This window comes from Rhea americana, unplaced genomic scaffold (assembly GCF_003343005.1).
Source record: "Rhea americana isolate MKP2758 unplaced genomic scaffold, rheAme1 scaffold_150, whole genome shotgun sequence".
Lineage (NCBI taxonomy): Eukaryota > Metazoa > Chordata > Aves > Rheiformes > Rheidae > Rhea > Rhea americana.
Window position 1 is genome coordinate 2111190 of NW_028185595.1, and position 24973 is coordinate 2136162.

The 24973-nt window shown below is 37.1% G+C and overlaps 1 protein-coding gene across 1 annotated transcript in view; it reads right to left on the bottom strand.

The window, feature by feature from the left end:
- Positions 1 to 24927, bottom strand: part of PIGN (phosphatidylinositol glycan anchor biosynthesis class N) — a 112895-nt gene extending 87968 nt beyond the window's left edge. The window contains exons 1-5 of the mRNA XM_085299596.1: positions 24704 to 24927; positions 8999 to 9256; positions 6342 to 6463; positions 5105 to 5203; positions 687 to 793 (exon numbers count right to left, since the gene is read on the bottom strand). Coding sequence (XP_085155722.1) covers positions 687 to 793; positions 5105 to 5203; positions 6342 to 6463; positions 8999 to 9225 — 555 coding nt within the window. The 5' untranslated portion in view covers positions 9226 to 9256; positions 24704 to 24927. The remainder of the gene's footprint in view (positions 1 to 686; positions 794 to 5104; positions 5204 to 6341; positions 6464 to 8998; positions 9257 to 24703) is intronic.
- Between the last annotated feature and the right edge of the window lie 46 nt (positions 24928 to 24973).

The window sequence follows — 24973 nt, forward strand, 5'->3', positions numbered from 1 at the left end:
AGTTCAAGTGGGATAGCACAGCATAACATGAACAAAAAAAAAAAAAAAAAAAAAAAAAAAAAAAAAAAAAAAAAAAAAAAAGTCAGTGGACCAGCACTGACTCGAGTCAGCTGAGCACAGCATCATGTGAGTGAGTTATGCTGCTTTAGGGCCCAAGCTGCCTTTATCACAGAACTAGCTCAGGCCTCCCTGTTAGCCACAGCATAGCATAAAGTCATAGCAGATAAGTCAACTACATATATCACAATAAGAATTATTTCACAGTTATAGTAGCTGGAATACTGACAGAAGCTAATCAAGAATATTCTCCATTTCTCTTTCATTATCAAGACTTATTGGCCCTCCTATACCATAATACTTAGTATAAAATCTTCAGCTAATCCTATCCAAGATTTTGAAGGGTCTGTAATATTCTAAAAGGATGGGTTTCAGATTCTATKCAAACTTCAGAGAAACAGAGTACTTTAAAAGTGCGTGTTTTAAAATTAGTGTTGAATTACAAATATTTCCTTTATTTCCAGCACACTAGGATGTTAATGAATTCAAGCATTTTTTTTTTAATAACTAAACCAAATGACAGATATTTCATAAATTCTGTACTTCCCAAATCTATATAGAAAGACAGAATTAACATCATCTTCCAATCGTGCTTTTTATACACAGGCAGCATAAGAATCTTTACTCACCTTAACATGATCAAAAACCCAAGTGTCAAGCTTTGCCGCATCTTGTGCTCCAAAATCTTCACTTTCTGCTGTGTAGCAAAACATATAAACGTGATCTCCACTAGCACCTGCAAAAACAACATAGATAGAATACAAGACAATAGCAAAAAGTTTTCTTCCTTTTCTCTTAACTGAATTGAATAACATGAATATTAATGCACAGGAGCAAAAAAAAAAAAAAAAAAAAAGGAATGTCAATCTAGAGAAAGTTAGGAGAAAAAAAGAAAAAAGAATTTTCACTTTTTCACTTAATTTAAATTACTCCATCATTTGTCTTCTTTGAAGCCTTGATACTGTTTTAAGTCATTAGCTTATCAGCATCTCTGAGAGGGATGAGAGTCAATGTTATCCTTTATGTTCAGGTGAGGAAATAAAGTATGGAAAAGCAGACAGGAGTAGAACAAAACCAATTAAAGCAAATAAAGCAGACACAGAACTTAATTTTGAAGAAAGGAGTTTCACCGGGAAACTTAACAGAGGAAGCTAAGCATCCAGGGTCTCATTTGATCACACAGGGATCATTTTAGGACATGCTATTATACTGATTTAGTAATTACATGAYAGAAGACAGATTATGGTATTAAAATCCTAGACTCTTAAGCTTTAGTTATTAAATTGAATCATATAAGACAATGCCTTGTCATCATACACTACAGGTAAGGGAAGCAACAGGATGGATGCAACTTAGCCATTGCACATCAACCCCGGAAGGCAACTTAGTACTGAAAATTAAATGGAAAACTACATAAAGACAATATTCAAGGTCTGTATGTTTAAAACACAGGCTTGAAAAACGAAAGGGAGAACTATCAGACCTATGTTCAGGCATAAAGTACAACAGCAGATCCACTGATGCAAAAAAACAGCATCTAGATGAGACAATTTCACTCTGTACTCACTGTAAAGACAGCAAAGCAGAGAAAGGCAAAATAAAAACGAAGACCTAGAAGAAAGTGAACTTCTGAAATTCCAGAAAGATCTGAAATTAGGTAGGTTTAATGAAATTTCTCAGTCAATTGCTGAGTTGTTAAAGCTTGCGGATGTTATTTGCATTATGTCTGTGTACCCTCCCAAAGGGGAAGTGCTCTTCTGTCACTGGATAGCCAAAAAATCTAGCTGATTTGCTCAACATCACAATTATATAATGCAGTTTTGTAGACTTCCAGGGTTGCAAGCAAACTAGTATCCCAGTTTAAGAGGGCTCTTTTTCCAAGATTATGTCCCAACACACATAAGTGACACAGGTATTTCTGGCCAGGAAGATGAAAGCTAGCTTCCCCCATCGCCCAGATGCTACTACTACTTGTAACCTTGAATACTCACTGCAGTTTCTGAGTCTGAAAGAAAAGGAACAAAAGACTCCAAGGCATTAAAAAATTCATTAAGGAGATCAACTCAGCAGATAAAGAGTTCAAAGGAAGAAAAATAAGCCATGGTGATCACTGCAAGAAGGACTGATAATCTAAGAGGGCATAGTGCTGTACTGTTTTTCCATAATTTTACGTGAAACCTGAAATGATGCATCTTTTGAGAGGTACCATACCAAAGGCAGCAAATGAGAATCAAATGAAAAGTATACACTAAAGGGACCTATCTATCGCTTTTGAATTCCAGAGGAAAAACATCAAACTCCACACTGATACAGATAAAAGTGATGGCAAAATAGGGTGACCCTAGGACAGTTTTGAAGTGCTTGGCATAGTTAATAGATTAAAAAAACAAAGCAGAATACACAGCCTAAGCCTACCACTTAAAATATTTCATATTTCTGTCTTTTGAAAGGTAGTAGACAATGCCTCCTGTGTCTGATAAGCTTTTTGTGGATCACCAGAGCCCAGACCAGAGGGAGATTTTTATTAGCAAAGTTTACATGTGCAAAAGATGGGAAAAAAAGAATGAAGGCATAAAGATAGTCAGATGCTGAATCAACAGAGCTCAGATATCAGAAAACTGATACAACAGTTTTCCAAACAACAGAGCAGAGTGAGGAATCTGAGCTATTCTGCTATACTGGTATACTGCAGGAACAATGAACTAGAAGAAGGGTCTGTTTGGATCAAAATGCAAACACTGAGGTGCACAGTGTTTCCAGAATAACCTTGACCAAAGCTGAAAACTAGCCTTACYGCTAATTTTGTACAGAGAGAATGGGAACTCATGGAGTAAGTGACAATCGCGGTGCAAAGGATTAATATTTACCTCCCTCAGCAGAAGCAAGAGCTTCAGATCTCTTTTCACTGTGSCTTTTAATACTCTGGATTATGCCCCAGTCCAAATTCATGACAAAACAGTACAAGACTGGACAGATCATATCTCAACTTTTGGCAAGTCTAGAAGAAAACTTCAAAATATGAAAAAGTATTCTAGAAATAAAAGTACATAATTTTCAGATAATTTTAAGGTCACAAAGCTTCTCTAGGAGTTGATACATTCTAGTCCAAAAATGTCACAAAAAACAAAGTTAGAATTAGCACACTAGTTTCGTGGTGGTGAAGTAAATTGAACCATTAGGAAATGACACATAGTAGTTCTGAAGATACTTTAGACTTTCTCCTCAGACTAATAAACCACATAGCCCCCCAAAAACTTGACAGATCCAGGTTTCTTAAATATAAGTATTTTGATATGCAAAAAGAATTGTAACCATTTCCAGTTATTTTCTCTACACAGTCCACACCCATTTGACTGAAATGTGCAGTGAATATTATATCTATTTATTTTATGGTGAGACAAGGACCTTAAGAACCCAGACAATGATAAGAAATAAAGGATTCTTCTTTCCCTACCAAAAACCAGCAAGTATTGTATACCCTTTACTCATCATCTCATGAAAACAGTGAAATAGTTATTAAAATTCTGAACATTTTGGCATGATAAAAGAACCAAAACCAGAAGTTGTCTTGCAAATTACTCCCTGATTTGCAATGGGGAAAGAGGGAAGGAAGATACTGTAAATACTTGATTCTATTCTGCGCTTCTGTTCATCCCTCTTTGGAAGACTAACATAAAAACAGTGGATTCATTTAGTCTATACATGGTCAAAAACAGACTGCTTGCAGATAAATCTTACACTGGAGATGAAAAAGAGAAAAGGGGAAATATCTTCTCCAAAGTTAATCCACCTTTCTCTCATGACAAACTACAATCCTTTTTCCAAGACAGCATCTGCTTCTCAAATACAGTGCTGCACTAAGTGTTTCTCAAGCATTGTAGTCACGGGCCATGTAAAATAGACTTTTGCGGAAGGCAAAAGAGATTAAAGTTCCAGTACTGGTGCCCACTCAGAACAAGCCATATTTTGAAACACATGAAAGCTGTAGGTATTACCCTTGCACATCTCTCCAGATAACACCAAAGAAGAGGACTTCCAGTCCTCTGCTTATCTTCTTACTCGAATAAAACTAGTTAGAGGACAGAACTCCGGGAAATTCTTAAATTCACCAAATATTTTCCCAAGAACACATGGCTCCAAAAAATGTAAATAATCTGCAGAAGGGCAGTGTACTACCTCTCCCCTCATCTAGCCTCCATCACAATATTCCCAAATACAAGCTGCAATCAGAGGTCCTGGGAAAAAATAAGTTATTAGGAGATACTTTAATAGCTTATGAACTTTCTGAAGATCAATCCAAGAATGTTAAAAAAAGAAAAAAAGCATGTGTGGGAAATATTRAGGGGGGAAGAAAAGACTAGAGCTGAGACAAAGCTCAAGAATCCTCATGAGGAAAAATATACACTTTTTATAAAATTAGTGATCTAGTGCTATCCTCCCTATCATTTTTTCTGGTTTGTGAATATTAATATTTAAATATAACAGCAGTATTTACCCATATCCCTCTCAGTTCTCCCCATTTTACTCAGATTAATGGAAATGGTGCATATGTCCCCATTTTTCCATGAACAAAATGGGATTAAACTCAGAAGCCCTCTAAATGCCTGAAACATTGATCAACAATCACATCATGCTCATTAAGAATCAAGTGCACTAGTCTGACAGAAAACGGCAACACACTGCCCACAAGGGGAAAAAGATCTCTGCCACAGAAATGGTACTGTGCAGTTCCTACTTGAATACAGTTCTTCCCTCTGTACATTACTGTTCTGAAACAGAATTGGGGCAACCCACGATAAACCAGTTTTCCAGTTCAGGCACACAAAATGGATCCAGCTCCACCAACTGATTCACTGTGGGCTGCACGCAAAAGAAAGGAAAGTCCTAGCTGCACAGTGGCAAACAGGAACTAATGTTCAACCAAAGCAAAAACATTAGTTCCTTTTCTTCATAGTTGTGTTTTTGTTTTAGTATGTCAATAGAATTAGGTAAGGCCTATTAGAATGGATGAGTGATAGATATGGATATCACAAAATTTAAGTCTTACCTTTGGCAAACATTGGCAAAATATCTGGGCTTCCCCAGCTCCAAGTATATTTACTCTCATTGAAAACTGAGTCAAATTCCACTGGATTCTCCTTCCAGCCTGGTAAAGAAAAACAGTAACACCCAGCATGCATAAATACATACACACACACTTCAGTGGAGTTACCAAAACATTTCATCAACTGTTACGACTGACGAAATGCATTTAAAAGTCTCCATCATTTCACAATGAATGACATAAAGCAGGTCTGTTTTACTTCAGTTTCAACCCATTTCCAATTAGTGCCTCATTCAGTATGAAATGGGCTGAAAACTTAAGCCAATCCTCTTAGACAAGGTTTCAAATAGACAAAAAACACAGCTGGTTTACTTTTACAAGGCTAAAATTCTTCTCAATGCTATATTCCCTGTTGTCTGACCTCTGTTCTCAGTTTTCAACATTTCAGGCAATAAATTACACATTCATATATTACCAGCAGCTATGTTCCACTCCTTCACAATAAAACCTTCAAGATTTTCTGTTTCCATGATAAGGCAGTTGACAAATACATAAAGAGATGCTCTTAACAGCAATTCTTGTCAAATCTACGTTTATATCTGAGAATGAAGACCCTTTTGATTAGAAACTTGAACAACATCAGATAATTCCTCTCACCTCCCCTTTCCAAAAACAACACACAACATTACAAGTGTTTGGGCCTGGGATAAGGCAGAGCAGCATACAAAACAGCAGATCAGTAATGTGAGGGCTTGCTCCATATTATTAACCACCAACTGCACAGCAATAACTATTTCTGAGTAAAACATACAGTTGGGGTTTTGGCAATGTTTTGCTACTGATCCTCTAGCTCAGTTTAACAATGCGGTTGAGCTAAAATGCTGCAGTTCATTTCTTGTTTTTGACATCTATATAACCATCTCCCAGTATGTCCCAAATCACAATTAAAAACTGTTGCATGAAGAAGTCAGTCATAAGTCACCTTTGCTTTACAATTTAGTAGCACTATATTTAAATTTCATTGTGTTGCAAAATATTAATTTATTCTAAAAGCGTGTGAATCTATTTTTCAGTTATCGATATTCACCATTAACAATACCTCTCCAGAAGAAGCTTGTTTTCCACATAATCTTAGTGTATAAATAACTATGCCAGTATTTAGCTATCATATAGAACCCTAGTGCATCACTGAAATATATTATTTTGGAGGACAACATTCAAAGCTTTAGGATAAGTATACCTTTAGCAACCGCACTGACATCTTCATAAAATCCAGCTATAAGTGCAACATGGCCTGGCCTAGACTCTGTTGGGACACGGGTGTGAGAGATTCCCCAGCTGCCGTTATTCTCTAGAATACTCCTGAAAACAACATAAGMAGTAGTTAATGGTTAAGACTCCTTGGGAGTACCGCAGTTTGTACATAAGAGTGACGGGCAGATGCTAGGCAGGAAATGCAAAAATCCTCAGTTTAAACAAATTTTCACTCTGCAGCAATACAAACGGAATGTCAACCTGTAAGCAGCTCAAAATGGTAAAATCCCTCAGAGACTATTACTACTGGGGACTATCATCACTTCGGTGAGATGAGTTTAGCTAGAATTAGAATTAATATGTTATTTTTTGGCTCTTTTCTAATGTAGTTTACTTTTTCCCTCATCAGACTGTTGCTGTCTGGTATTGTGTTTTCTTTGTTCTTTCCCTCCAGCTTGAAAACATTTAGCTTAATCTCCCTTTATTCATTAAATACGCTCAATTATAATTAGTTCTTGTGAGCATGTCCATCTTCTTTATCTGTGCTCAATTTTGGAAGTCAGCATCAAGAGGATTTAAAAACAAATGTAAACCTAAGGTGCAGATCATTTGAGAAACATGGACAAATTCAGGCAAACCTCGTATCTTATGCTATTACATCAAAGTGAAAGAGGATTCGTTCTCATCATATGCATGGAAGTGTTAGTTGCCTAAGTATTAAGTACTTGATAAAAAATGAGAAAATAGAAGCATAAGAGACAGTCTTACAAGCTATTCTTGTCTGCTAGAGACATGAACAGCTGGAGTTTGTCAGAGAGCAAGCAGTGAACATTACCAGGAGCAGTGAGCACTGTTTTCCTGTCTCCATCTTCTGGAAGAAAAATTCACTGCCCACTGTCTGGGCAAGGCAAAATAAACAGGACATATCTTACACTAATGTTTAAGGTATAAAAGAAAAGAGAAAACCCACACCAAAGCAGTACAGGCTTCTGAACTTCGTTGTTCAAAATATATTATTTAAGATGTAAAAGAAAAAAAAATAAAGTAGTAGAAGCTTCTGAACTTCGTTGTTCAAAATATAAATTATAGAATTAGACTGACAGGGGTTTTTTTGTTGTTTTAAAACTCATCTTAGATCTCACATTCTCAGGCCTACATTAAACATTTAGGCCAAGTATTAGAGTGAAAAATGAAAAAGGTGACATAATGCTCTGTCATTTTACTCATAGCTCATGCCCTGCTAGATTAAGACAAGTTATATTTAAAACAAGTACTGCTTTGAAAAAGGATTTCAGTGTCAGTTAAAGGGGTTTCTAACTCTCTCTCTCCCACCCTCTTCCCCCCACACACTGGAGACTGACTGAAACATTGCACCAGCATTAGTGGAAGATCTACTATTTCTAGATAGGTATGGTAACACCAAAGGGCTAAACCTGAAAAAATTCAAGACATTTCACTTTTAACAGCAAAATATCTCGTGTAACTCTTCCCCAGCTGTTAGAACACTGCTCCTAGTGATGGGGCATTAGGGCAGTCCCATCTTGTAGACTGTGCAGAAGACTAGTACTTTTACCACTACGAAAAAGAAATGCTCTGCAGAAGCCATGAAGTCCACTATCAAGAGAAGGCATGGAAAACTCATGTTGATGTGGCAGACGCTGTAAGTGGCCTCCAGCACCTTATAAAAACACAGCAACTCAACAGAAACAGCAGCTACAATTAATCTCATGTWTGCCGATAAGTGTTGCAATGCAAGATTTTCCTCAGATTTCTATAGCAGATTGAAAATGCTGTAACAGCTCCAGACAAATGACTATTTGAATTTGTTCTGATAGTCAAGCTAAACCAACACTATTACACAAGAGTAGGTGTATTTAATATTGTCCACTTTTTTTTTAGTCTAGGAAATTAAACTTGACTTATAGTCAAATACTTACCTTGATATAAGGAAACAAGGAAGGGTGAGGAATATGAACTTTAAACACCCTGGGGAAAAGGCTCCTACCACTCCTTTATGGCTGCATTAGTTTTTCTACAATCTTAAATCAAATCATGCCATTAAGCAATGAGACACAGGCTAGTGATAGCATAAAGSAGGCAGTGGGTCATGCTCCCAGAAAAGGTGGAACAAATGGCAAGTGGCAGCATGTTGTTAGATCCATTTGGCCCATCTTTTTTTAATCTCTCCTTTAAAACGCCTCACCAGTAGCTTAGAATGAGAAGATAAGCRTGTTAATGAACAACTCCTGTTAAACTAAACATCCAGGAAGCCGTTTAAACTAATGACTGTAATAGGTTTCAGAATTGGTGCCATGCTGGTGCAAATGGAGAAAGTTCACGCGATTCTTGATTACTGGCTATTTGCTGTTTTCAGAGGACAGTACTTAATTTACTCTCTGGTCATGGTTTAACAAATTTACTGATAACAGGGTGGAGGGCACCAAGTTGAATCAATTAATTTCTGCAGAGTGCAACTCTGTGAAAGTTTGCCACACAAGTGAGAGGGAAGGCGGTACCAAGGCACCAGCATTACCTTTGTCTCTCATATTCCTCCTGAGAACCCTTTCAACATTACACAGAACTGTTTCAGCTTGCACATTTAGCTGCACATCCTGGATCAGAAGCAYTTTCAGATGGACTTACCGCAGGAAAGGTGCTCGAGGAGTACCGTCGCTGTTCAACTCATACAGGGAATCTGCCCGCAGACCATCAGCGACAAAGAGTACGAGACGTTTTGCTGGTGGTGGCAGTGGAGTCTGCTGAGGAGTCATACCATGAACCAGAGGGGAGGTGAAGTAGATGTCAAAAATGGAGGCCAGGAAGACACAATGTACAAGGAGAGCAGCAAGTATGAACATTGGCATACCCATGATGACAAGGGCCTTGTAAGGCAAAACAACACTGAGAGGAAGTGAGAAAAAGAAATTAATCAGATGTGACCTATATTTATTTGTTATAGAACAGGAGTACCATAACTAGACTACCACAGACTACCTTGACCTGGCTGAYTGCATGACTTAGGCAGATACAAATCAAAGATAGCTAAGGAAAGCGAAAGGACATCTACAGTGAATCCAAAGCAGTTTTTTTTTGTTTTTTGTTTTTTTCAAATTCACTGTCAATTCTGTGCTCATTACATGCCATCTAAAAACAAGGAAAATTTTAGTAGAACGAGATGCCCTATTTAAGCACAGAACATTATTGCTCTAGAAGACATGGCAGAAGTACAACAGCTGAAGACTGCTTTAGCTGGAAAATGGTATATGCTTTCTACTCTTTTATCCTTCAAAGTAAGCCTGGGAATATACTTAAAAGTAATAGGTACATTAGGTACACTAGAAATACACACCTCTGCCACACACATACTCAAGGTTTCATCTGAAGCCTACTGAAGCCAATGCAAACACATATATTGATTCAGATAAGTTTTGGATCTTAGCCTGAAGGAGGCTGGCTTAGAGAAAGGCATTGTTGGTTTTGACCAAGCCACTGACTTCCTTATTTAAATATCAGCCTTACCTAAACAGCACCTCCTTTCACCAACTTAGAAACAGAGATGTTCCTAAGAGCCTAAAAGATTCAGCTACTCATTTGCCTCTATGTGTATACACCTCCCTCTAAAAGAAACTGCCCATTGCAGAAACTAGTTAGTGCTTCTAAATGACAATATATAAATTTATTACTACCTACAGAACTTCAATATTTAGAAATATGAACACTGACAGACAAGCAACAGCACACAACAGCAAGCCATTACATGGTAAGATTTTTTTAAATGAATCACAGAAAAAGCTTCATTATCACACAACCTTAACCCTGACCAAAACTCAGAAATTACTGAAAAAAAAAAAAAAAAAAGAAAAAGGTAGCTACACACATTGTTACTCATTAATCAAAAGAAAATTCAGATCTACATGTAACTTAATCATAACCTGCAATTTCATTCATTTTACCTATTGAAATACAGATGCAATCATCTCTGCTTCAATCAAAACCATGAATATAGTAAAGATTTCTCATTTTAGAGACCGAGGGGGGAAAAATAGGTAGTAATCAAAACTGAGATAACTACATAAGGCATTTTAAAGAGAGACATCTAGTGGTCATAGTTAGGTAATTAAATAAAAATGTTTTATTACGCAGGAACTTATATGCTTATATGTCCAAAAAGTGAGACTTTGAATATTCCTAAATATCATTTTCTTCCTTTTTAAGCACACAGGACCTGTCTTTTTAAGCACTCTGATTTAGTGCATGAAGTTAATATATATGAAGCCATAGACAGTCATAGAAATATCATCAGTTGAACAGACGACCTTATCTACTCAGTCAGTTTTGTTTTTAATCAGGTTTTTCCTCTTGCTGTGGTTGTGTTTTTTGATACAAGAATCGAAAGTACTCATGCTTTAAACTGATGTATCTAAATATCCTGTTAAACAAAGCAGTTACTTTAATCAGATACTTGCTGTTGTATATTCCCAGTGCTACAATGCTATAAGCTCAACATAGTCTATATTCTTCTAATTAAAGTATTAGTAACCTAATCTGTTTTTAGCACTAGATAGCTCTCTTGGCTTTAACTCCCCAGGCCTGAGCCCTAGCTGAAAAAAAGTGTAGGGAGTGTGGTAATACAATTCAAGTTTAATACTGTCTCATCTGATGATAGTGAGCTACAAAATTAATTCAAGAAAAATTTCTTTTGCAACTACAGTTTAATTACATTATACTGAACTGTTCCACCAGGGAGAATGTATTCAGCTGCTCATCACTATCAGAATATTTCAATACAGGCAGTTCTCAATTCACCTGCTTCTGCCATGTCCTTCATAGCAGCTCATTCTGCTTCTAGCTTAACTTTGCTACTTCAGCACACAGTACTGTGTGCAGTGACATAACATTGTCAACAGCATCCTGTCATCACACTCAAATTCTTTCTCAATAGTATGAACTATTTTTGGAAATTTATTAAGCAAATACATTCTGCTGAGATGCAATTGGGTAAGTTCTACCTTGATCCCTTTCCAAACCACAGTTTTGTTTTCAAACAAATAAGCCGTTGCGTTAGGTTCCGTAAATCAGCACAGTTCTGTGTTCAGAGAAAGCTCCAGCTCCGTGAATGATGTTTAAGAGCAGTCAACAATGATCTCCTGCGTCTTTTCCTACCAATGAAGTTACAACTGAATTTGGTAATTGTTAGCCTAAAATACCTAAACTCCTGTTACAATAGCCAATCTATAAAAGAACATACCCTCTTCTGACATCCAACATGCTATGGAAGAACAACCAACACTTCCAGTAAATTGTGATTTTCAATGAAAAGGGAAGTTATATCACTTCCTGGATTTCTTTGAGATCTCCAGTCAAAGCACCTGTCCTACCCTTGGATGACAGACACTCAAGATCAGGCTTTTTTTGATCAAACTTTCCACAGGTCCATTCAGATACCACTGTCAGCTCCTCTCAACATACACTCCATTGCTCAAAGCACACCCTTGTTTCTTCTCAGCCTGTAACATCAAGACATTTAATTACAGAGAAGGGTAAAAGAAAAACAAATGGGTACATGGATGACATCTCTCATAGGGATTCGGCTACTGCCAGTTGGATACTAATGCTTTTTTCACCTTCAAATATTTACCTACATGCCCATCCTACGACTGCAAAGGCTTCTGTTTGAAACCTCTTAATCGTAGTCACCAGTGAAGTTCTTTAAGCAAACAAACCATTTCAGCAGTGCTTCACTAGGGCAATAGTTTTGGGAACAATTCAGCAATAAGCATAATTCAGGTATCCACTTTAAGCAGGCAACGCCACAGACATTTTTAAGCATGGCTATAGAACTTACCTGACCAAATCTCTTCTCTTACAATTAAACAAGGTGGCAGGAGGGATCAGATGAAGTGGAGCAATGAAATGGTATCAGAAGAAAATGACTGTGCACATTAATCCTCTCAGAAATAGAGAAGATGCTCAGGGGCATGTGAAAGACTTGGTCTCTAAACGCAAAGGGAAATAAGTAATCCTTGTTACCCATGAAGTAAAAACAGTTTTGCCTAAAAGTTATGCCAACAAGAAAATGGGCAAGTTAATTGTCTGAAAGGAAAAATTCCTAGAGACTGTAAGACAGAGAGAGGAGTCCCATGGGAACATCATCTGCAAAAGACACCACACCTGCCAGTTCTGGGCAGACCTGCTTTGCAGAGGAAATAGCAACCAAGATAACGAATTTCACAAGTTAGTGAAATGCCAATTACATTACTTAAGAATGCAGGGCTTAAAGAACAYCTGTACTTGGAAACAAATATCAGATTTGTACATTAATGGAATGAAATATTCCCTACTAAAGGAATGCCTTCATAGGCCTCTAAACTTATATACTATGTTTTCAGACAGACACAGGTGGAGAAAGTTGAATAATGGGCATAAACCAGTTTGCATGCACAAATCAGTTTCCATTTTGAAAAAAAAAAGTTTCTTATTGATTTGCTGTTGTGCAAAATAGGTATTGGGTGATACTAGTTCAGTTCTTGGCTGAATCACTACCAGCTAAGACTTCAAACAGTCCTTTTAACAAAAGCCAGCAAGTCAGAAGGAGTCACAGCAGTCCAAAAATAGTGTCAGAGCTGTCATTCAGAATACTCCTTCACTATGTATCTATCCAGTTAAGAAAATGAATATTCACCCCTCCTAAGAGCAATCACCCAAGCTACAGTCTAGGTTAATAATTATCAAAGTGTGACGAAGACAAACCACTAGCACTTTATTACGAATATCACATTTAATTGTAAACTTTGGGGATTTCAAATGTGAAAATAGCTGTCTTGAAAATTGGATGACAATCCTCTTCCTGAATTAACAGAATTATTTCAACCAAAGTTACCTGAACTCACATATGCAGGTATTTAAGCTTCTTAAGTCTACAGTGGGTTAGCACCTCTCATTCTGTTATGGAACACGATAATTACGTCCATGAAATCTCACTTACTTGATATGAATGGGGACCAGCCAAAGGCAACAGGAAAAGAAAAAGGTGTGTGTGTGTGGGGGGGGGGAACTACACCTCTTAGAGCAGCCATCCATCCTCTAAAACCCTGCTATTAAAGATTCATTTATCATGGATCACTGAACCATGAAGGGCAGGCCATCAGTGAAGAAGTGGACACAACAGATGGAGAGACCTCCAGGATTTATGAATGCGCCTTCCCAGAACAGGAGGCTTAATGTAAGCAATGTCTGTGCTGTGTAATTACAATTACAAGTACCTGTGGCGCTATCAGAAAGATGACTCTGATTTATAATACGGATTGGTTCCCTGTGGTGATCTCCTCTAGTGCACTCTATAGCGCAAGAAGCCATTGTAAAGCTAAAAGCTTTACAAAGATATCCTGAAAACATCCTTCCCCTCATAAGGTCTGGATATGACCTTCAAGAGACAGAAAAGGGAGATTTGGAAAGTGGAATCTTTTATGCCGATCTCCTGGCACATCTGAGTTTTATTGCTTACAATGGCCTCTAACATGAGACTTTTTTCCATTCATCTCCAGGAGGAGCAGAACTATCACTTGATCTGTATACTCAAAGATGCAGCGCAAGATCTTGGACTTAAAGTTTGAGGAGGCATCCARCTAAACGGTCAACACGGCCTTCACATGACCAGTGCAGGAACAGCCAGTATTAAAGCAGGAACTGGTTGACAGCACCAGTGAATTTGAAAATGTGGCTCTTCAGAGCCCTGAGCTGAGCTCTCTGCAATATGGAGATCGCTTTTATCCTCTTTTCTTTTTCCTCACTTCGTATTTTTGCATAACCATTTGACAGCATGCCTCAGAAGCAAGCCTCAATCCAAAGGCCCAGTGTAGGAACCAAAGGATCTCACAGGTGCCCCAAAACAAGCTCGTCAGCATCAGGAAGAGCTGTAGATGGAAACATAGGTGTCAAACTCCTACGTGCCCAATAGCCTCTGGCATGCTCTTCTGGCAAGGAAGAGCAGAGAGCACCTGACCCAGAACAACTTGAATACTCAGACATCCCTCAAACCTGTAGTGTGGACTAGCTACAGGAAACATTTCCCAGGAGTATGCACCTGCCCTAGCAGAAAACACATTTATTTATGTACTAGTCCTCATAACAAGGCTCACATGAGATATAGAAATGAAATTCAGCCTCTGTGCTTTTATAAGGTACCCTACGGGTGTAAGCAAATCAGTATAAAAGAAATACATTAAACACACCTTTTCACTTCAGAGGACCGTAAGTTAGATCTAGAGGACCATAAGTTAGATCTAAGGATTTATTACTAGGGCAGAAATGTCTCCAACCTCAAGCATCTTGTCATCTAAAGAGTGGATACACAAAGTGCCACAGGGAGATAAGGGAACAGTTCCATCTCTTTCTATCAAGTAAACTTAAGCCAACAACACTTCAGTAGTTTTACATCCTCTGATGCTTTCTCAGGTACTCTTGCAGCAAATTACTTAGTGAGCGACCTCCCACCATTTTTATTTTCTCAGAACAAGACATGAACTTTGCCCAAATCCAGACTGCATTACTCAATATAACGTTAGTTATTGTCGATCACATACTAAAAGCACAGTATGTGACTACTATTCTTAAAGATAATAGGTTGCACCACATTCCTGACTTTCACTATGACATGCTATGTCTTACTGACTATCAGAACACTTGACCTGTTATAATACAGCTCAATCAGCTCACTTCCTTTAGAGATTCATCCCTAGTAGTAAACAATACATCAAATTAAGATGTATTCTTTTCTTTCCATAATTTTTCTGTTTCTCCCATCATCTCCTAAACTAAATACAGAGCCAGTAAGGATATCATCCAACCTCCAGTACATCTGAATTTAGTCTGTCCTGGTAAGTTATCTTCTGTTTTAATAATTTGGAGCCAATTGTACAAACCTGGTATTGATTCTTAAATAAAGATCTTTTTCAGAGTTCTTAAAAGAAAAGTATTAAAGATCCACTGTTCGATCTTTAAGAAGATGACTTAAAGATGACTGGATCTTTAAAGATGACTACTTGTTAACAAGTTGTCCACACAAATGGAGCAAATTGAAAATTAACAGCCATGGCTACCCTACTGGCTTCAGCTAACAGTACGTTTATAATTTCTTATTTCATTGAACTTTGTTTTCTACTGTACACTAACAAAGAGTATATACATGCACAGAGAGAGTCTGTCTAAAAAACAACTAGACAGAATTAGCAGGTATCTTAAAGTCAAGGAGATTAAAGGGGGGAGGGAAGGTGGAAAAAAGCAAGGACCTTTTGACCATAATTAACTATTTTTCAAGAATAAAGTGATCTCAGCAGATTAAATAAGTTTTTGTTTTTTTGTTTTTTAAAGAATCTTCAGAGATAAAGTTCAGCTCATCTGCCACCTACTAGGAACCAAAAAGATCCACTCTTTCTGCTCTACTCTTCCACTATCAAAATCACAGAAAAAATCCAGTAGCTGTAAGTTCCTCACCAGCAATCATGTAAGTGCGGAATCTAAATACAGAATACCTGGACCATGACAGTGACATAGTATGGGAGCAGGAAAGCTGCAATGAGCACCTTACAATCAAAGGCTTGAAGCAAACAGTTCATTTTGTACTAGCTCTTTCTTYTTTTCAAGTTGATCTTTAGCTTGCTGATGAGATTTCTCTCTCTCATTTTCTTTAAAAAAAAACACTTATATGGTACAGACCAGAACTTCCTCTGCAGCAAGCCCTGCCTGCCACAGAACATATATCTACAGCACCAAGCTATATCAGAGCCTTTAAATCTTACCAGGAATACTGACATAATTAATGTAACGAAGCCCTCATTTCCCCCAAAGCAATCAATATCCAAACTGTGTTTCTCTGAAGTTATAATCTCCCAGTATTACAAATAAAGCAAAAAAAAATCACTCCTAGCACTTGCACAAGAGTACAATATAATTCTTTGAGAGAAATACAACATTCCCTTTTTCTATTTTCAAATATGCAATAAAACATACACAAAATACTACACAAAATATGTGCTGTTGGGAGAAATACTTTTATGGATAAAGTGTCAAGACAAGGAGCTCAACATACATCAGTCTTTAAAAAAAAAAAAAAAGAAAGAAAAAAAAGAAAAGAAAAAAAATAAAAAGGACCATGCTCACCATGCTCCACCAAATATCAAGTCTGTTAAGGTGAAGAAAATCCTTTGGCAATGCATATTCAATAAACATCAATGGCCTTCATAAGTATCTTTTACAGAAAAAAACAGTAATTCTGCTATTATTCTGGTTGACAAATGTACTTGTCAGCTAAACAGTGCTGTGTATTATTTAATTTAAGATGTCAAAACTGTGACTGTACAATTTGTCCATACATAAAAATGAYCTTTTTACTTAGGGTAAGGAAGCAAAATTGAAGTTTTCTGGTGGACGCAACAGTATTTTTCATGGTATGACAGTTATATACCATCTAAACCGGTACTGGCAGCCTTCGTCCTATTCTTTTATTAATTCAGAACTTTGAAAAAATTATACTTGTCAAGAAATGTAATCAAGTGATTCTTGCCGTCAAAAAACATACACCTACTGACTTGTAAGTGTATTTACACAACAGACTTAGCAGCCAGCCTCAGAGTAACCCTCACATACACCCTTACGCAACACTTAAGCATAGCAAACAAACTCTTCATCTTGGCCTCAGAAGATATAATCATATAATGAGCAGAAGTGGGATAATGATTAATCCCCTTTTCTTCCTTTCCAAAATTTCATTTTCTTTACCAATTGAGGCGCAATACATTCTGCCAGACAGCGAAACTGCAGCTACAGTATTTCCACTTGCTGTTGTATTGAAGTGGCTTTTGTGATTCAGACTGTTTTGAAATTATTTTATGTTCAACACCCTCACTAAGCATTACATAGATACAATAACAAATGACATCTATTTTAAATTCTAAATGTGGTTCAGTAGAGGACGTCCAAACCTGAGGCAAAGAGCTCTGAGAAAATTAAATATTCTTTTAACATCACTTGATAATCAAGATTATTCCACATAGGAAATGCTTCCTTTGCCAAAACTTTCAAAGGAAAATTCTGATTATGATCTAAAAGGCAGAATGACAGATAAAGTATCAAATGTCACAATACTTGGATTTATCAGCAAGTCAGTTAGGCAAATGTCAGCGTAAGCAGTTTTTTTCCAAATTAGCCTGTAAATGTGGGAAATAGCATCCACAGATCTCCAAGGCACAGGAACATACTCAAGAACAATGCTAACAATAGAGAAAAAAGAAAGGGTATTTCTGAGAACTGCTTTAAGGCACACACGCATGTGCACACACACACAAACCCTTTAGCAATCCTTGTAATCCTTTGGTAGTACATGTTAGCCAAGTGGACAAAACTAAGAGTAAATATTCAGCATCATACTGGCTTAGTATGCAGGCAGTTAAAAGTTCAAATCTTCGAAAAACACAACCCAGTAGCAATGAATCCTATGTGTTTTTGCTGCAAATCAGCTAACTCACTGGGCTGGGGCACTTTGTGGGACCTAAGTCTGTTCTCTAGAAGCATTCATAATTCCTGTYGGCTACTTCTTGCCTTCTCTTCAGAGTCACACAGCTATTCCGTAACAACTAGTCTTCCTCAAGCATCACTGTTCTAGAGCTGATCATATTTTCATCTCAATATGGAATATATGTTTAACTCTTTCTCCTGCCAAAAAATTCTTGTGTTACTTTTCGTAGCTTCTCTATTCCTCTAGAGAACAATTGGTTGGGTTTTTTCTTTTTTTTTTCCTGTCATTGATTGCTTTTGTCCCATTTGATACACATACAGATTTTTTTTTTTCATTTTACAAGTAATATGGTATATTTGGGGGAAGAAGAATGTCAGCCTGGGAGTGTCTACTGGAGCCTAACACACTTGCTTCCAAAGCTGTTAGGGTCAAGGATTAATGAGCACTTATGAGAATACAAGTACACGAAAGACAGCTTGCCACAGCAGTCTTGCTGTCTCACTGGAGCTCTACTTGACAATTCAAGGCTCAAAGCCCCCAAGACACTTTCTAAGACATGTACTATGCAATAAAGCACATGCAGCAATATAAGCAGCACAGTTCCTCCCTTTAGCAATAACAGGGAGCAGAGAGAAACTCTTCAAAGTCATACAGTACATACAAAAGTAAAGCACACAAAAAAAAAAGGATGAAGAAAGAATGATATTCAGCTCTATTAACTTCTGCAAATTCATTCTGTTATTTAAGTCATATTTTCTTATTGATATCAATTGTAACTAAAAACTAAGTCTAATAATACAAAGCCACTTATCTACTTAAACTTGTAAAGGAGCCTCTGAATGCTGATTTTGCAATATTTTCAGGCTCAAGGAAAGAGAAAAGAACTCCAGGAAGATCTTTTAAACATATAGTAATATTTTAAATAACAGCAAAGAAATACAGAAATCAGATAATCAATTCAAGGGTTCCCATCCTTAAAAAAAATAGCTTTTTTTTAAGGACTTATGGGCTCAAAAGCATTCCTTCAATCAATTATGCTAACTACTTGAAAAATTTTAGCTACATAATTTAGCTAACCTACTTCTATATCAACGTTGCTGTAAACTGAATTTTCTCACTAAGAATGAAAAAAAAACAGAGGAATATGTTTTAAATGGTTGATAAGATATCCTAATTACCTTGAGATGTGATTTTTTTAATAGGAGATTATACTACACATTTCACTACTAAATAAACATGTCAAAAAGAGTAATCTGTTAATGAAAAGGAGAAGTAACGATCCAGTTAAAATATTTATAACGTGTAATTGAAGGCACTAGCTTTTTCCRTTCTCAGTAGATGGTTGCTCTCCAAGGTCCTAAAACATTTCCGTTTGAAATGCAGCATTCATGTCCTGATAAAACAATCATGCTTCCTGGTGTGACTTCATCACATTCAGCACTTACTCTCTGAAGAGGGAAATTCCCCATCCATCATCTTACATGTCCTTCTAAAGTCCTATGCAAATATTCAGAAGGATCTTGCCTCTGCTCCAACAGTACTTGGGCTCTGTTACAAACCAAGTCACTAGGACACTCCATCTTAAGAACAGATGCTTTTAGTAAGTATAGCTTCATCATAAACAAACTAGTACAAGGGAAAAATCTCTCCAATTTCTTCGCTCATCAAGTGAGCAAACTATCCAAGAAACTCCAATAACTGATTTGAAAAATACAAGAAAAAAACAGCAAAAGGCTAGAGTATATCAATTTCAATAGAGCATTCAAATTCTAAACTGGTAGTGTTAAGTATATATGGCATTTGATCAAGGATACTTTGAACTTTATTAAAACGCTTCCTTGGAAAGAAATTACCTCCTCTAACTCTTCCTCTACTAGGCATAGTTATAGAGTGCTAATATAGAAAGCATTTTCCCAAGAATATGTGAAACTGAAATACTAGTTACTGCAGCCTGAGATACATTTACTTTAGAACAAAGTTCTCCTTTTTGCTCCAACAGCAGTCTCTGCTAATTTAGTAATTATCACTTACGGTATATGAAACTGTGAACAGCCTCTATTGAAATATCATGTGCTAACATTTGATTTTTGAAAGACTGAAACACTTAATTTGTACATGACAGAGGTTTGGTTTTCAGCTGCTGACTGACTCTGATATAAATACAGCCAGGAAATAAAAGGATTCCTGGAAACAACAGCGTCACTGTTGATTTAAAAAGAAAGCTCCCCACCACTCAAAAATTCCCTTTGGCAAATTAGGACAACAGTTGCACAGCAGAAGATATCTCAGAGAAGGCAGCAAAAGCAGTTGGACAGAAACCCAGAAGTTTGGAAAACACAGACGGATAATATCTCTCTAATTTTTATTACACCACTTCCCTGGGGAAATGAACAATTATTTGCACTTTCATAATCTCTGCTACCATAATGGGGGAGTCCTACAACACTGTAATGCAGCAGATTACAAACAGCAAATAGTTACTGTTTCTAGAGAGAGACATCAAATATAGTTTCATGTTAACGACATGAAGGGAAGGCTTACCTACCTATCTTAATATCTGCTTTCAGAGAACACACAGCCACCTAGCTTTAAGCTGACAGGAATTCACTTTTGCGTAACAGCTATTCAGCTGTGCTGCAGCATATTCAGAAATTTGCTTGTAATTCAAAGCATCCATTTGTCAAAATCCTTAGGACCAGGAAAGCAAACAAGTTTTATCAGGCTATGCTACAAAAATAGCCAACGTGGAAGCAGCAGTTGGAAGAACAAGAGGTCCCCACAATCACAAAATACTGCAGGAGACATTAAACCAGTACTGCTGCAGAAAGTTCTCTTCTACTCCTAGCCATTTCCTCCCATGCCAAACTCTCGGACCAGTACAGTTGTCTGTACAACTGCAGAGTGAAAAAGACTGGAAAATGTCTCCATTTGGAAATAACCTCAAGAAGAAGGGGGAAGGAGAAGGAAAACTTCATTGTAGTTCAGCTGCTCAATTTAACTCGCAACATAAGCCCTTGCGTTGGTACAAGGACGGCACCTCCTCCAAACCACCATGCTAACTCAATGTCGTCAAAGCACATCCTCAGATTCCTGCTTAGTTCTCTGAACAAGACTGCATCTCATGCTATTCGCGTTCCAGCTATTAACRCCCTAGTCTTTATTGCATGACCTCCTCCACAGATTGGCTCAAATATTCCCTTATCACATGTCCACGTATATTTGAATGTCTGAAGACTAGCAGACTGCATAAGGAAATCTGAAGTTTTGAGGAAATGTAAATTTCAAATTGGCAAATACCAATTTGAAAAAAAAGAGCAAGGCACAGCAGGCAGCCCTCAGAAGCACAGAGCAGCACTGTGGAGTAATGTCTTTGACTGCAAGTCAGGGCATGGTTCTGCAGTGACAGGAATAAATATTTCAATGTTAAGTCTTTTCAATGTTAAGTCTTACCCATCTTCCCCTCCAAAAAGTTTCAGTAAAATACACATCAAAGAAACCATATAAAATAACTTTCTATATGAGTTTATTACCTTTTGACCTTAGAACTCAAAACTGACTTTACAATTACTATTTTCATACTTCAGTCTATTTTTCTTTCCCTGTCCTTCAGTTTGAAGTACATAAAGCGTATCATCTTAGCTCCTGCATTCTGCTAATCTCTACAGCCGCCTCCTGGAAAGCGCACATCTCCAGACAATACACTCATCTTCCAAAGTCTTCCAGATGAGTGAGTGAAGCCCAACAATTAAATACTCAAGAGTTTTTCAGTCATTGCATTTATTCCCCAAATTAAGCCTCCTGACTCAACAATAACTGCATCTTTTTCTGTGCTCATCCTCACAAAAATACAAATTGCCTATCATGAAACATCAACAAAGCTTCATTTTCGTTTTTCTAAAAAAACTCCTTAGGCTCTCAATTTGTTTCTTTACAGTATTTCTGACATCTTCCAAATATCCATCATTCATCTTAATGCTTCAAAACAACTATTTTATAGGTAGAAAACTGATCAAACCTTCCCCCTACCCCCATCAAAGCAAAGACGTGTTTTTTGGTTTGGGTCTCACCCACCCACACACAGTTCAGGGCCTTATTTGACTGGGGCAAGTCGGGGAATGGGGAATACATTTTCGGTGTGGTTAATAATATTTTCAAGAGACTCTTCTCAGTTCTGTGTTACTTTTATTTCAGATTCCAACTTCACAAGCACTTTATAAAGCTTGTTTCTATGCCTAAAGCTGTATGTACTTAAAATGTTATTAATAGATTTTGTGTGTTATGTCAATATTAAAAAAAAACATGCCCTTAAAACTAGAACAGAAATGCACAGCTTGGAAGAAGCAACAAATTTTGTACATACAARCAATTGATAGCAAGTATCAACAGTTGCACTATTAATTTCTTGTAGAAGAGCAGAATAGTTTTGAGCTTAGAGTTTAAAAAACACCGAAATCCAAGTTTTTAAGTGTCAGTAAAAATAATATAAAAATTAGAACTACCATAAAGTGTTTTCTGTTTTTGTTTGTTTGTTTGTTTTTTAAGGAAAAGAGGGATAATGTTGGATTTAAATAAACATACATAGACAAATGTACTTTCAGGTAGAGCAGTTTTTAAAAGAGAATTTAAGCAAAAGTTGTCAGAACTCACAGATTTTCATTATTTTAAGGTAGAAATCTAATTCACTTTTTTTTTTCTTTCCTATAGCTTGATTGGGACTGCAGTAAGTCAGCCAGAAAAAGCAACCCTACTTCATTGCAATACTCACTACAAGAAATTAGTTTATTTCAACTAATTAGCATAGAAACACCTAAGGTGAACCCAACAATTACAAATATGTTATGAAATTAACTTTTTCTGCAGAGGTTGAAACAGAAATCCTTCAGAGTTTGACTTGCAACGTACACACTATGAGAACAGTTTATGCTAAACCAGAGTAGCACAGAAAACAAGAACAAATTACATACAAAAACAAAGTCTGTAGAGGGAACCTTAAACAGATCACGTGTTTATTTAAATAAACTTTGAAACATTTGCTCAAAATCCAACAACTCTATAAAAACAATAGAGTAAAATCAAAGAAATTTTTCCTACTCATTTTCCTGCTCATTAAATAAGTTTAAAAAAGTTCATCAAAAGCATGCATGGATTCAAAAATAAGATACTTATACAAAACAAATCTGAACCTATTTTTCCCCCTCTCTCTATACAAATCATGTATTCTAGATATCTATTTTGAGAGATCCATTTTTAGAAATACAGGCTTTTTGGGATGTATTTAAGTACACTGCTCTTTGCATACAATTTCTGCAGTAAGCAAATATCTGAAAAGGTAGAAGAAAATATTCATTCCAGTAAGAGACAATGCAACTTGATGAACAATCTGCATTCTTCAGAATGACTACTGAACAATTAAAAAAAATAATTTGTAGACGTCTGCCTCAAGCATGCCCATACAGCATTCATGCAAGTTTTCCATCTCGCTTATCTTCTAAGGTGCTCATCCTTTTTATATTGTTTTCTCAAGTCTCTCTACACAAAAATATCCCTGGAKATGTTTTAAAATGGTTTCTTAAACTATACCATTAAAGATATTTGAAAAACATTTTTCTTCCTGCAGCTTACAACTCTGAGACATTCACTTCAGCTGTGTTAATTTTATCCCAGTTGTTCTTAAATTATTTTGGAGCTCCATCAGTGTAAATATTTCAGAGTTTGTTTCATAAACCCTAATGAAGCTCTTCAGAAGTAATGAAGCAGGGAATATTTTTTGATTCTTTTAAGTGAGGGAGGAAAACGAAGTCCTTACTGTAACACCACATGCAAGCCTGCAGTTATAAGTTTGTCTCTTAAAAGGGTAGAAGTGATCGTTTTAACTGTCAACCAGCTTTAAATCACATGTAAACACGACAGTTGGCCACTAGAGGCTGCTACAAGACATCGTTAAGCTTTTCTTGCACTTCAAGTGTACAGGTAGAGCACCTTCAYGTAAGATTTTAAGGCATTCAGACTGAGCTTGCTTTAACTCTTCAGAAAAGAAAGAAAAAGCCACAAGATCTCTTTAATAGCTCCTAATTCTACTGGAGGCACCAAAAGGGAAATTGGTTGTAGCATAAAAGTAAAATGCTGAAAAGTGTTTTGAAATCTAAGACTACAAATAAAAATGAGAATTAAAAGTACTTATTTCTCTTCACATTTCACTACTTTCTTTTTCTATAATATAGAAGATATTAAACAGTAAGTTATTAAGACAAAACTGTTAAATTTATTACAGCACACAAAGAAAGTTTGATTGCAYTTTTTAGGAAAACATATGTAAGTTAAAAACAAAGTAGTGTTAGTATACAGCATCCTGAGATGATAGACACTGAATGGTTTGCACAGTACTAGGCACAGCTTCAGTATCTAATAGTAAATCTAGTAATTCCCAGTAAGTTTTTAAAACTGTATCTTTTAAGCCTTCATTCAGGTTTTTAACTAATTTGCAGAATCATCCCATACAAACACTCACATTTGTCATTCACTTGCGTAAAGCCTCAGTATCACAACCAAACACTGCCACTACTTTATCACCAAGACTTTAGTTTTGTTCCTAGTGAAGCAAACAACAAAATTCCTACTGAATCAGCTTTATAGCTACAAGCAATGTCCTATTCCAGTTTCCTGAGAAACTGGATAGCAAGCAAAGCTGTCTCTGTTGGGTATCATCTCCAGTGAGCTTTACTTCCTTCAGTAAAAATTACTTTTCGTTACACTCGGGCTTCAATTTGAGTCCCCTGCCTTGCACCTGTGGCTTGAAGTTCCTCATAGCGCTTTAAGAAGGGTAATACCACACTTACACGATTTACTACTGCTACGTTTAACCTCCTACGTCCATCCTCCCTGCTTTAAAGCTTACTAAGCAGCGCTCACACGGAGGCACACTCCTCGAGGAACAACCCGCCCGGACGCGGCGCTGAGGCAGGGCCGGCGGGACGCGGCTCCTCCCCGGCGCGCAGGCGGCTGCCGCCCGCAGAGGGCCCAGCCCCGCCGGGCCTCRCCGCTCCCAGCGAGCCCAGCCGAGGCACCCAGGAGGGCGGCCGGAAACGCGGGCGAGCTCCGCCGGCGGG